Genomic DNA, 14123 nt, shown 5'->3' with positions numbered 1-14123 from the left:
GCTGAATTCAGCATACCACTAGGTGCATACATCATACTTTGGAGACCAAAGTCATAGGCTATCATACTGTAACATTTTAGCTTAAAACTAGTTTTCTAATATAAAAATTCTATATATTAATAGAAATATTAAGTGTTTTGTATTACATTACCATTCTTAAACATGAATTACTCTTTAAAAATCTGAGAAAATCTTCCTTGTAAAAAAACATGGCTTACACTTCAAATGGTTGAAGTTTATTTTAACAAAATTATATCTTAATAAAGTTGATTTTTTTTGTTTTTTAAAAAAGGCTCGTTTACTTTATCTAACAAAGCAACCCCCCAAAAATACATGATTTGGCTCTAGGTATTACAAAGTATGCTACTAAGTAATATACTATTTTGGCCTTTGTATTTCGTAAAACATAAACAGCATGTTTTATAAATAAGCAAAACTGCCATATCCTCATTAATCCCCATCAAAACCCAGCAGGTGAAGCATGGTATCATAAATGTACACTTATAAACTTTTTAAATGAGTAACTTACAGTCTGAGAGACAACTGAAAATTAAACTACTGGTTTTTAATTTCCTAACTTTTTATTTAAATATAGAAAAATGGAAGTACTCAGCATAATAAAACCATGTCATTGTCCTTTTTGTAGACTGAAAAAACTAATATAAAAGAGAAAAATGATGATGTAAAATAGAGAACTGAATGTGAGAAGCGTGGAAAAGCTGTAAGGCTAAGTCATACCTGATACAGTTTGATTATATGAGGGTGGTCTAACATTTTCATTATTTGTACTTCTCGGTAGATTTTCTCAAGGTTCACTGCATCCAGCTGAGATTTATCTATAATTTTTATCGCCACCTGCATCCCAGACACAAATAAATACAATTAGTATAAAATGGTTAACATTCTCCAGGTAAGAATCTTTTTAATAAATGACATCTCAGATTTCACCTGCAGGTTCCTATGACAATGACGATAACTAGTTTAAATTCAATGCTCATTCACTCATTCATTCATTCAGCATATATTTCTTAAACATCTACCATATGAAAGATACTACAGTAGATTTTGTTTGGGAGTAGTCTTTACTGTGCTATAAAGAATAACCCTGTGAAGTTACTTTGATAAAACATATTTTTCTTTCAGTACAACTGTAATGCCTTTCTACTCCATTTATAAATTGAAGAAATGAAATCTCAGCAGTTTCAACTACTTATCACTCCCCCACAAAGTACCTATAAACAAATGATCAGCCAAGCAGAAGTTTGTATTGTACGGAAATAAAATTTTTCTACAACAGAAAAGCAAGTGATAGGTTCCAAAGAATACAGACAAACCTTTCTGGAAAAAAGCTAATAAAGTATCAAAGCCCATCTATATGAAAAGGTACCAATTGGACTAAATTTTGTTTTAAAAGTCAAAGTGCAAAAACTCAAATGTTAGTAGTTACACTAAATTTAAAAATGTAGCCTTTTCCTGTCATAACTAATTTGAAAAAGCTGCATTTGAAGGTGAATAACTAGGTCATCAGAAACCAACAATCATGAACTTCTTTTTCATGCAACCAAAAAAGACTAGTTTTTAAAAATTAGTAGATATTTGGCTAGAAAATAAGCCATTCTGACTTAAATAAAATTTTCAGATTAGGAACCACCCAAACTTAACTATAATAAGTTCTGAAGAAATTCTAAAATGTACTTTACATTCTACCCAAAAGTATTCAGAAAAAAGTTTTATGTTGTTGTTTCAGGATAATTTTTAATATCAATTATATATGTGCTATAATAGTTCAATATTCCAAAAGGTATCCAAGAAAATAGGACTCAACTCGTCAATTCCGTTCATTCCCTTAGACTCCTGTTTACACAATTAGTTTTTTCTTCTTTCCTTATAACTACTCTGTCCTTCACTGTTGTCTCGTAAAGCTCTGTCAGGTTTCTTACTTTTCTCTATTTCTAATATGCTGTCACAGCTTGTCTTCTGATTTGAATTTATTGTAACCCACAGAACTCAAGTTTCCCAGGGGAAATCAGATTACTAAACATCACGTGTAAAATTAAATTTTGCCTAAGGAGAGGGGGTAGCTCCTTTGCTAGGCAGTAAAGTGCATAAGTTTTATGATTGCTATTTTCATTATGTTTGTTGGTATTTTATTTCTGTAATCAAAATATTCTAGAAAATAAAAGGTGCTCAACTTTGCTAGAAAGTAGACTGACATTGTACTTGTTATTAGGGATATTATGAGACCACTTCAAACCTAAATACATTTAAAACAACCTCCCTGCACAATTAAGAGTATGAGAGAATATAGCATAGTATTATCATTTATTTTGGATAACTTTGGGTTGACAGATAAAAAGATAAGTGTATACTTGAACCTCCTCAGTATTCCTTAGGAAGGTAACAAGGACATACTTTTAAGAAAATGCGTTGCCCTACAATTTCTGGAGTGTGTCTAGATACCAGTAACCCCTCCCCAAGAAAAAGCTTTTCCAACAGAATGGGTCACAACCATCTAAAAAATAGAAAAAGAATTGAAGTAAAAAGAATCATGGCTTTAAAAATTGCTCATGATTACTGTCATTAAGAAAAAAATTTATTATATATATCTTGAGTATCATATTTAATATTGAAGAAAAAGTTTGGATACTAAATACCAATTAAAGCAAGATTTTACCAAGAGACAGCGCCTTTTTTTTAAAAAAAAGTTTTTTTATTGGGGAATTGGGGGATGGGAACAGCACTGGGGAATTGAGGGAAGGGGAACAGACAAGCTGCTGTCCTTTTTTTGTTCTTCAGTCTAGTTGTGGAGAACGTTGTTTCACTGGCCCAAGTTGGCACCATCATTGCACTCTTCCCAGGCGAGGCAGATCAGTCGCCAGCTTCTGGAAAGCCACTCACAGCGGCTGCTGGCTACACACTGTAGCCCATGGCAACCCACTGCAGCAGGGGCTGCAGCCTATGCCGTCGCCACTGACTCCTGGCAACCCAGCTTCAGGTTGAGCTGTTGTTCAGCATCTTAGCTGTAGAGGGCAGTGTCACTGGCCCTCATATGTGGGATTGGAACCGGGGCCCTCTGGCGTCCCAAGCCAGCTCTTAACCAACACGCCACTCGGCTGGCCCAAGATATCGCCTCTTTTATACTCTTTCGGAACCTTGGCCTCAAACAATGAGTGAAAAAATTATAAATTATCTAATTAAATTTTAACGGCAGTAAAGTTATAAACTTTACCTAATGTTTCCAGCGAAAAAAAAATTCTCAAATGACAAAATATAATTTCTCTCCATTTTATCTTGGGTCACAGACTATATGTATATATATGGACCGCAAGTCTCTATATTTGTATCTTTATATTGTTACCCCTTGTTTGTAAGGCTGCTGTAAGATAAAGAAAAGCACTGAAGAAAAAGTAAAACGTGTTAGCATGTTCCTTATCATAGTTAGTTAGGGCTAATCAAACCACCATTAACAAGTAGACCCCAAAGGTAATGATTCAAACACAACAGAAGTTTATTTCTTGCTCATGTAGCAGAACTGGATGGGTAAACCGTTAGCAGGGCCCTCTTTCAGGAAGGCACAGGAGGTTCAAGGAGGCCTAACTACCTTTGATGGGTGGCTTCCATTGAGAGGTTTTAATGGGCCAGGTCCAGAAGTTGCACACATTATTTCTGTACACTTCATTAGTTAGAACTTAGTCACACGACCCTACCTAAAAATGCAAGGGAGGCCAAGAAACAGTCCAGGTGCAGGTCCAGGAAGAAGAGGAAACAGTGAATTTGGAGTGAGCTAGCAGTCTCTGCCACACTCTTCCAGGTAATTTCTTTGGGACTCTTTACCAAGTACTTCTCAGAAATAAAATGATGATGAAAACTGCACAGCACTTTTTAACAAAATACTTTAACATATTTTAACAAAGTTTATCTCATTTCTTTCTCAACTTTGTATAGTAAATGGAAAAAGCAGTATACCCATAAGTTGATGAAAGTGAGGTTCAAAAGATGTTCCACCAAGGTTCCAAAGCTCACGTGAATTAATGGGAAAAAAACTGCAGTCCTACAATAACTACAAGTTCAATCTTTTCACTATTTCAAAGAGCCTATTATTCATACATTTACTGAGCACCTAGAATTATGCCTGGGATACAAAAATGAACAAGATCTGATTCCTATCCTCAAGGAACTTATTAGGTCTGTGAGAACAGAGAATACATTTTGGAAAACAAATTTTATCCCCAAAAGATCTGCATTTGGGGATTTCCCCAATGCAGTACAAAAGTCCCAATTTACAAAAGGGTTGTATTCCAATAGTTCATTTTGAAGATTAACTATGAACTTAGATTTCTTGGAACTTACTCTCCACATCCCTTCTCTATTTAGTTCCGAACACAGTCCCAACGACAAAATCTGCATGATGGTAACAAAGTCAAGCAAGGGACTCTGAAGGACCCCTTTGTTGTTGTTCATCTAAATTATATACTCTCTAATTCCTAATTATGCATGATCTTTTAAAAAAACTTCAGTGAATTTATTGGAGATAGAAAAGTTAATAGTCCTTCTGCTAGGGATCTCTATATAACGTTGCAGAGTGTACTGGATAGGAGAGAATGATTACTATCAAACTAAATCCCATGTAAAGCAGCAACATTGAATATTCAACCTCATAAATACAAAAATATGAATTAAAAATATCTAATATGTCAATTATATCTCAAAGAATATCATTTTCACTTAATTATGTCTACAAAGATTAAAAAGCAAACACCCTTGTGAGTTAAGGTTCAATGAGATGGCCACTTTTATATTATATATTGCTGGTAAAATATAAAATAGGTTATAATTTTTTCTGGAAGATAATCTGACAATCTTTTATCAACAGCCTTAAAAACCATCCATCCCATTTAGCCTAAGGAGTCTACTTCTGAGAAATTATTTGAAGGAAATAATCTGAAATGATAATAAATATTTATGTGTAAATATATTCAATAGAGTATTAAAAATAGAAATAGTAACTAGGAAATAACTACATGAATTATGATAACTTTGTATTATAACTATTATACAACCATTAAAATGGTTCCTTTTAATAATATGGAGAAATGCTTAGACTAAAATATTAAATTAAAAATCAGGATATTAGTGCAGTCTCAATACAAGGTATGTATATAATAGAAAAAGACAAGGAAAAACTAAATACAAATACAACAAAAATGTTATCAGTGGGTGAAAAAATGGATTATTTTATTTTTTTTGTTTTATATTTTTTTGTGCTATTTTTCTTTGATGAGCATGAATACTTTTCTAATAAGGAAAAAATGAAATGGAGTTGTATTTCACATACACTAACTTCTCCATCTGTGAAATACTTGTCATTTTCATTTTCTTATTTTTAAAAATCTCTATAAAATAGGTATATTATTTTATAAGATTTAAATATTAGTTAAGAGGACATATACATAGAAATGTTTTCAACATTAAGTCAAAAACAATACATACAAAAGTAACAACTATGTAAAATACAAATTTGCAAGGAAGACAAGGGATTAAATGTAAGCGCAAAAATGAAACAGCGTTAAGCTGACAGATAAAAGGAATTTTTTCATTTTTCAAAATGTAGTTTAATGGTGATGTTACATTTTAATAACTTTAGAAAAATTAAAAGAAATATTAATCTCATGTACTTAAAGAAACCATACATACAAAAGTGGCTTTGGGGGACTTTATAAGGAAATTACTCAATAAGAACTATTCTTCTAGCAACAAATCAGAAGGGATTAACATGTTTGCTGTCTCAGGTAATACCTGCTTCAGTGCTATTTACTAATACATAATTCTACACAGTCCCTCTGAAGTACCAAGTAGCATATGCTTACCATACAATTAGATCTTTGAAGTTAAAAAATAAACACACTTTTAAAGCTTATACATCAAATCACAGGTGGAATCAGAACATAATGGCCTATCATTTGATTGAAAAGTGAATGTGATTAAGTGGTCTACAATGAGAGGGTTTCTGAAAGCAGTGAAAGAGTCAGTAGTAAAAATGACATAGAGTTCTCCAATTACCCTTTAAAATAATAAATGTTTTCTAATTTAAAATCTGACTTTTAAAATATAAGAATTTGATTATTATAATGCTGGGGTAAGGGAAAATTGGAGGAAAGGTAAATGTCAGTGTAGTTTTATAGCTTTAAAAAGACTATGAAAGAACTGATAAAAAATAATCTCCTATCTTGAAAATTACTTAAACAAATCAACAAAAAATATAACTCAATTAAAAAGTGGGCCAAAGAGGCCGGCCGAGTGGCTCAACTGGTTAAGAGCTCGCTCAAGAGCGCGAGCTCTGAGTCGCCGGTTCGATTCCTGGCCCAAGCTGAGCTGCCCCTGAGCTGCCAACAGTTGGCAGGATATAGCTCAGCTAAAAAAAGGGCCAAAGAACAAAAAGCAATTCACAAAAGAAATGTAAATAGTCATCATATGAAATTGTGTAATCAAAGACATACAAATTAGAATAAAAAATATTTTCTCCCATCAAATAGGAAAAGATTTAAAAATCAAATTCTGGTAAATATGCATTCCTCCTGGTGAGAATTAATAGGTACTCTTTTCCTGGAGGATAATTTAGCATCTCATGCCATAAGATATGGATGTAAGGACATACCCCTTGACCCAAGCATTTCTATTGCTATAGGATCACCCTGAGGAAATAATCAAGTAGGTACACAAAGATGTATATACAGGAATGCCATCTGAAACATCATTTTAGAAACAGAAACAGCAAGAGAGAGAAATAATCTAAATGTTCAGTAATAGGAAATAAAATACAGAGGGTCATATGCAAGGATGCTGTTTAACCATGCTTTTGGCAGTTTTTTTAAACTTGGGAAAATATTAATAACACATTAAGTAAAAAAACACAGATTATGTGTATAGATGACATGAATTTTATTACCTACATATAAAATATATGTGAATAACTAAGGATCTGAACTAAATATTAACAGTGGCTATCTCTCGGTCTGGATGGTGGAATTAAGGATGTTTATTTTCTTCTTTGAGCTCTTCAACAATGTCTACAATGAATAAGCAATGTTTACAAGTCCTTTTGTAATTGGAGGAAAAAACACATAAATACTATGTTTATTTAAAAGAACTGAAATCAAATTTTAGCATCTTTTTTTTTCATTTGATTCATTCAAGATTCATCTCTTAACCTGTTTAAAGTATTTTTAAAATGTTTTTTAAAATGAAGATTTTTTTGATGACATTTCAAATGTAATTGTCTCTTATTCTAATAATCTCAAACTGGACACATGGGCTCTTTCTCTTTAAAGGGTGAAAAAGCATTCTCCACAAATGTTCTGTATAATGGAACTTTTACATAAATAACTTATTTCAAAAATATGGAGGTGGAATGTAGAAGAGGTACTAGGTACACTAAAGAGGGGGAAAAAAAAGGTATTTTAATGAATTTCTGGAATCCATTTGGCTCCAAGGAAATGAATCTGTCATCAGCAGAGGGCCATAAATCAAATGTCATCATGTGAATCCAAGAATCGAGGCCAATTTCAGTTATTTCCAAATAAATGTTTTCTTAATTGCCTGATACTTGAGATAGACTTTCCCAATGGAATTAAAATCAGAACACATTAAATTCTGTTAAAGTTAAAAATTTCTACAGAATATAAAAATTTACACAACTCTTATTTTTCATGTATGTCTCCCCCCAACTCCCCCAAAAGAACAGAGCATTTTGAACAGAATTTGCTACTATTAATTGTCTGGGTACGAAGAAACTAGAGAACAATTTATAATAAAGCATATATATTCCATGAGAAATAAAATTTTTATTTCAATACACAATTAAAGATCATGATAGGCCTAGATACAAATATTAGTGATTAAACTATTTGGTAACAAGTCCTTCCGTTGCACATAATGCAGTTACTTATTGAAATCTGGACTGTATTTTTTTGTTGTATTTTTAAAAATTATTATTTTATATTAGTTTCAGGTGTACAGCACAGTGGTTAGGCATTTATAAATCTATGACGTGATCTCCCTGATAACTTCAGTACCCATCTGACAACCTATAGTCTTTACAACATTGTTGTTTATATTCTCCACACTATATTTCACATCCCCGTGACTATTTTGTGACTGCCCATTTAGACTGCCTAATCCCTTCACCTTTCTCACCCATTCCCCAACCCCCCTCCCATCTAGCAACCATCATTTTGTGCTCTGTAGCTATGCGTCTATTTCTGTTTTGTTTGTTCATTTATTCTGTTCTTTAGATTCCACATATAAGTGAGATCATATGGTATTTGTCTTTCTCAGTCTGACTTATTTAACTTAGCATAATATCATCTAGGTCCATTCATGTTATTACAAATGGTAAGATAAAATCTGGAATATTTCACAGCACAGATTAATAACACTACTAAGAGGAGTCTTAAAATTTTACAGCAAAATATAAAATGCAATTGTATTAAAAAAATAAGTTCTCATCAAGAAATATTGCCATCAGGGTATACAATATGCCTTTCTCTGGTTTCTATCCTTGCTCTAAAAATGCAATTTTGATACTTGAACTAGTTGGAAAGTTTTAAAAATACTTACTTTTAAAGACAGTAGTTTCAGAATTATGTCTAAATATAAAAGCCCTCGGGCTGGCCGACTGGTGTGTTGGTTAAGAGCTGGCTTGGGACGCCAGCTCTGAGCAGCAGGGCCCCGGTTCGGATCCCACATGGGGGCCAGTGACACTGCCCTCTACAGCTAAGATGGCGAACAACATCTTGACCTGGAGCTGGGCTGCTTTGAGTCACCGGCGACAGCATAGGCTGCAGCCCCTGCTGCAGTGGGCTGCCATAAGCTACCGTGTGTGGCTGGCAGCCGGTGTGAGGTGCCAAGAGCTGCCGTGAGTGGCCGTCCGGAGGCCGGCGACCGATCTGCCTCACCCAGGAAGAGCGCAATGATAATACCAACATGGGCCAGTGAAGCAATGTCCTCCACAACTAAAACTGAAGAACAAAATGACAGCAACTTGTCTGTTCCCCTCCCCCAATTCCCCAATAAAATCTTTAAAAAAAATAAAAAATAAAAGCCCTCAAATGCACAGAGAAAGCTATTCAGTGAATAAAAGCAATTTTCAGAATGTTCTTGCTATCAGTTTTGCAGTCCAGGTTCTCCCGACACCTAAGTGCCATTTTAATAAGGTAATTTTCAGAACTTCTGTGAAATTTTCTTAAGATTCCATGGACTACACATTTATATGCTCTTTAGCTAAGTAATACAAGAGGCATGGTATTGAGGAAAACTCAATTATCTGTCAGAGAAAAGGTCTGAAAATAACATGATGGTTATAGCTGGGTGATGATATAATGGGTAATTCTTTCCATTTATCTATACTTTTTAGTTTTTCAATAATAAACATGATAGATTTCATAAATACAGATTACTCTTTAATGTAAAAATAATACCTTCTCACTTGGTAATTTCCCTTCTAGGAATTTACCCCCAATTCCTCCTCCCTGAAAAAATTTGAAATGTAGACTCAGACTTATATACACAAAAATTATTCAATGCAAATTATTTACTATAAGTGAACATTAGAAACTATATAATGTCCAGTAATATGAAATTGTTAAGTAAAATAGGATTCATCTACAAGGTAGAAGACTGCAGCTATTAAAAATGTTTTATAAAGTTATATACTATTATAATAGACAAACTGTTCAGGCTATAATGATAAGTGGAAAAAAAGGGTACAATTTATATAAGTGTACCTACCATGAGATCTCATCTATGGAAAATGCATTTAAAAAGATGACTAGAGGGAAATACGCCATAATGTTAAGAATGATTTATTCCCCTTGGCGGAGGAATTGTACATGTACGTTTTTTGTGTACTACTCTTTAGATTTCCTACATTAAGACTGTATTTCTTTAATAGTCAGAAAACAAAAAAGCTTAAAGGTACAGATGACTTTTCTGGAATTTTATTTAATAGACAAAAAATTAGCCATAGAAGGGAAAAGTTCTTTGCTAGTATAGTATCAATAAAACACCACTCAAGGACACATATAGCATAGCAAACTAGCAACCACTGCTGCCTAAAATAGTTTAACAGTCTAAATGCTATTATTCTTTTCCCATGCTAATTTTATAAAATTAGCTACTTTAATTCATAAACCACAACCAATACTACAAAGCTTTTATGAAGTATTTTATTAGGAAGCTGGATTCTACCACCACCTGCTCTCCCTTCTGTATGCAAAATTTACAGAGATCCAACATGAGAATACCACTTCAGATGATGATGTAATTATATTTCTTAAACAATGGTAAGCTATTTGATATATTAGGCAAAAATGAAGATCTCTTTTGTCTACTGATTTTTTTTTTCTTAAAAGGCAAACAGTCTTGGCTCTCCCAAGCTCTGTAAAAAAGAACAAGAGATAGAGACGAACCTATTAAAACCAAAAGGGTCTAACTGTTCATGACATAGATGTTTAAGCTAAGCCCTACAATTTGCTTTGGGTTCAAACTTGGGAAAAAAGACCTATAAGTTTTAAAACACACAAACTTATATTGATGTTAAAGTATACTGAAGAAACTTTTATAAGCAGTAAGTATAATATTTTGCTGATATTTTTCTTTATACATTAATTGTTCTCACTGTAATTACTGTATGTTCAGCAATGAAAACTTAAAATAATGTTAAATAAAATTAAAGTTTCCACTAGCCATCTTATTTACAGTATTTGAAGAAGCTGTTGGATCTGTCAAAGACATAAAAATGTATACAACGAATGCATGAAGATAACAAACACTGCTTTAAAAAACTCTAACAACAGACAGCATACTTTAAAGATAATTGTATCTGTGCTGTAGCTAAACAATTCTAAATGGAAATTACCATAAAAGTTCACAGAGCAACTTGACAAACCTGAGAGCTACAGGAACTTTTCACTAATTACCTGCTATTTCACTCACTCCTTTCTACTGTCGTACCTCCAATCACACTAAATTTTCACAAACACACTCACCCATCTTAAATGCACATTCTTTTTATATGTTAAGAACATCTTCTTTAGAAAAAGCACAAGGGAGATGGGCTCTGTGGACTAGAGATTTAACTTTTAACTTAAATCGTTTTACACACATGTACTACACGCACAATTCTGGATCTGGGTGCTCTTTCATAATCTGACCTGTGCCTTCAATTACAAGTTGATCTCACTCCATCTCACATAACCAAGCGGAGATGCTACTCCACAGTGCCCCCTAGCTCTACAAGAGATATCAGTTTAAAAGAGACACCGTTTAAACTGTCAACCACAAGAGAAAGTATTGTAACAGTCACTATCAGCTCCACTTAAGCAGTTCTTAAATAGATACTGTATTACCTAAACTTGACCTAATAAATAACAGCTGACTTCATTAAATAATGTTACTAATAATTATAAGAACTGCTGAGAAAAAAATATTAGGAACTGAAGGGTTTCTGTAGAAGCTCTCTGTAACGTGCAATTTGTTAGATTTTTAGAGTCATTAAGAAAGGGTGCATATAAAAACACACATTGCAAACGGCTTTTTTTTTCATATAATTAAGAGGAAATGCCATGGCATTTAAGCCGTGGTTTTTAAGAATGGTACCAATTTCTTCATTTAAAAAAATGCTGGGATCAGAGTAAGTAATTTCACTATAGTCACAGTATTTGTCATTACATGCTTAATCTAAATTGGTAACACTGAGAAATTTGTGAGAGGAAAACTTATGACCTTGGTCCTGATGCTAAAAAATAAAAGTCATATTTGGACTGTTTCAGGATCAATAGGGGAGGGCAAAAAGTGAAGATGACACGACATATACCTCTTCTTTTTGGAAATAAGGCTCCTTCACAAAAACAAAGCATAAACAAAGTTATGCAAAACTTCTAAGAAAAACCGCTACAAAAATCACTCAAGTTTTCAAATGCCCTTCACCTTACACTGCCATTCCGAGAAAAAAAATGTCCAATGCTATTCCATATTTAAACTCTAGTGCATTCACAATAGGGGGAACACTGAAAAGAATAAAAACTGCGGGGGGGGGGAAGGAAGAGAAAACAAACTGAAAAAAGGATTAAATTCCAAAACAAGTACCATGAGGCAGAGTAGAGTATGTCAAAAACACAAGGTTTTATTCTAAAGAATGGTTTTGTTTCTACCCTTTTCTAAAGTATTTAATTTGCACGTCTTAAAATAGAGACCCTGAGGAGAGCAGCTTGAGGCAGTGAAGGAAAGGGGGCGGGTTAGGTAAGAACAGAGACTTGGGAGAAAATATGTGCGGTGCACTAGAATGTGCAATGGAGGGGGGGGGGATGATGCTGACTGAATTCACCGTCGGGAAGCAGTTGATGGCTCTATGAGTAGAGAGGTAGAAGCTGCTGCGGCTTAAGGAACCAGTATTCACAGGCAGAAGGTACACCTGGTAAAGAGACAAGCCAGGATAAGAAAGGCCAACCCACCACCAACCATGCAAGTGCAGAGATGACCATTTTAACCAGTTCCATTGTCTGAAGCATTAGAGGGAAATGCCTCAGGCACGAGATCAAGCTAGCTTGGCACCAAATCAGAGACACGGTCAGGCAAAAGCAGGGAGAGAAGGTGGACAGTGGCCGTTCGAGCATTCTCGGCCACGACGGCCTCTTCCTCACCGGGCCGGGGAGGGGCGCCGGGGTCACAGGGAATGCGCGATGCCCCGTCTCGGGAGTTGGAGCGCGGGCGGTCCCCTCCTCGGGGCTGGCGACGTCTCTCACCGCGCAGCCCAGGAGCACCGAGACTTCCCCTCCCACCCCACCCCCAGCCGAAAGCTGGGAAGACGCGGAACTTGGGCTCCGGAGCGGAGGCCACAGACCAGGTCACGGCCAGGGTGGAAGGCTCTGGGCGACATTCTGTGTGGCCACCGGGGGTGGCTAGGGAAAGCAAAGCCCCGGCTGCTGGGGTTTGCACTCGGACGACACTCGGGTCCCGGTGACCGGACCCCGATCCCGGAGGCGCTCACCGATCCCCTGCACCTCCTGGGTCCTCACAGTCCCAGGCCCTCTGGTCTCGGCTATGACCCGGCCTCTCGGGTCTCCCCAAGGCCCCGCTGCAGCCGCCCCTCGCGGTAAACAGCTCCTCTCCCGAACCCTCGTCTCGGACGCTCCCGCCGAGCCCCCAGCCGCACCTCCGTCTTGGTGATCCGGTGCCGCCCCAGCTTCACAACGGCGAAGTTGCCCTTGCCCAGCGTGCCCTCGATGTCGTAGAACCCCACCCGGACCGGCCCGCGCTGCAAGTGCCTCGGGCCATCCGCCATGACCATGCTGGGCCCCGCTGCTAGACACGGCGGACTGGAGCGCGGGCTGGCGGCGCGGCTGAGCTCGGGTGGCGCGGCTGAGCTCCGGCGACCGCCGCTCGGCTCGCTCCTCCGCTCCGTCCCTCCCGCTCCGCAGGGCCCAGCCAGGCGCGCGCGGCTGCTGACGTGCGCCGACGTCAGGGGGCCGGAGCAGGGGGGCGGGGGCGGGACCGGGTCTCGATTGGTCACCATGGCGACCGGAGCGGCGTCAACGTCGGCGGCGGGAGGGAGGAAGGGAGGGAGAGAAGGCGGGCGGGGCTTGGACGGGGCGTTCCTTCCGGGCTCCGGCGCCCTCCGCTCTGCCCTCCGCCTCGCGGCTGCCTGGGGCGGGGTGGTCCCCTGGCCCGCCCAGTTCCTTGTCCTCCCAGCCCAAGGCCAAGAGCGAGCCCTGGTGGGCGGAGCGGAGGGGTGCAGAGACCTGTACCCGGCCTGCGGTCTCCTTTCCCAGCGCTGGCGTTTTCCTACCCCGGCACCTTCCCGCCAAAACCGCTCAGCTATGACTACAGTGCTTCCTAAATTTGGCATGGGCAAAGAACTGTGACTGAGCAATGCATTGCGCACAGGCTCCTTTCTTTGTATCCGTTACTCATCTTGTTTCTGTATAAATCCCTCCACATTTTGCTGTCACTGAGGAGTCATTCTGACAGCAGCAGGTCGCTTCTAGACTCACAGAATGTCAGCGTTGAAGAGACCCTAGAGATCACTTAATGCAGGGATTTGTAGTCTCAAAAGGGCTTCGGATCCT

The 14123-nt window shown here is 37.4% G+C and overlaps 1 protein-coding gene across 2 annotated transcripts in view; it reads right to left on the bottom strand.

Annotated features, from left to right (window-relative positions):
* The window catches only part of SIK2 (salt inducible kinase 2), a 109433-nt gene extending 95929 nt beyond the window's left edge, over positions 1 to 13504 (bottom strand). For both annotated transcript variants that reach the window (XM_019653628.1, XM_019653629.1), the window contains exons 1-2: positions 13211 to 13504; positions 739 to 855 (exon numbers count right to left, since the gene is read on the bottom strand). In XM_019653628.1, the coding sequence (XP_019509173.1) occupies positions 739 to 855; positions 13211 to 13345 (252 nt within the window). In that variant the 5' untranslated portion in view covers positions 13346 to 13504. The remainder of the gene's footprint in view (positions 1 to 738; positions 856 to 13210) is intronic.
* Between the last annotated feature and the right edge of the window lie 619 nt (positions 13505 to 14123).

This window comes from Hipposideros armiger, unplaced genomic scaffold, assembly GCF_001890085.2.
Source record: "Hipposideros armiger isolate ML-2016 unplaced genomic scaffold, ASM189008v1 scaffold_204, whole genome shotgun sequence".
Classification (NCBI taxonomy): Eukaryota; Metazoa; Chordata; class Mammalia; order Chiroptera; family Hipposideridae; genus Hipposideros; species Hipposideros armiger.
This window is presented reverse-complemented; position numbering and strand designations above follow the sequence as displayed.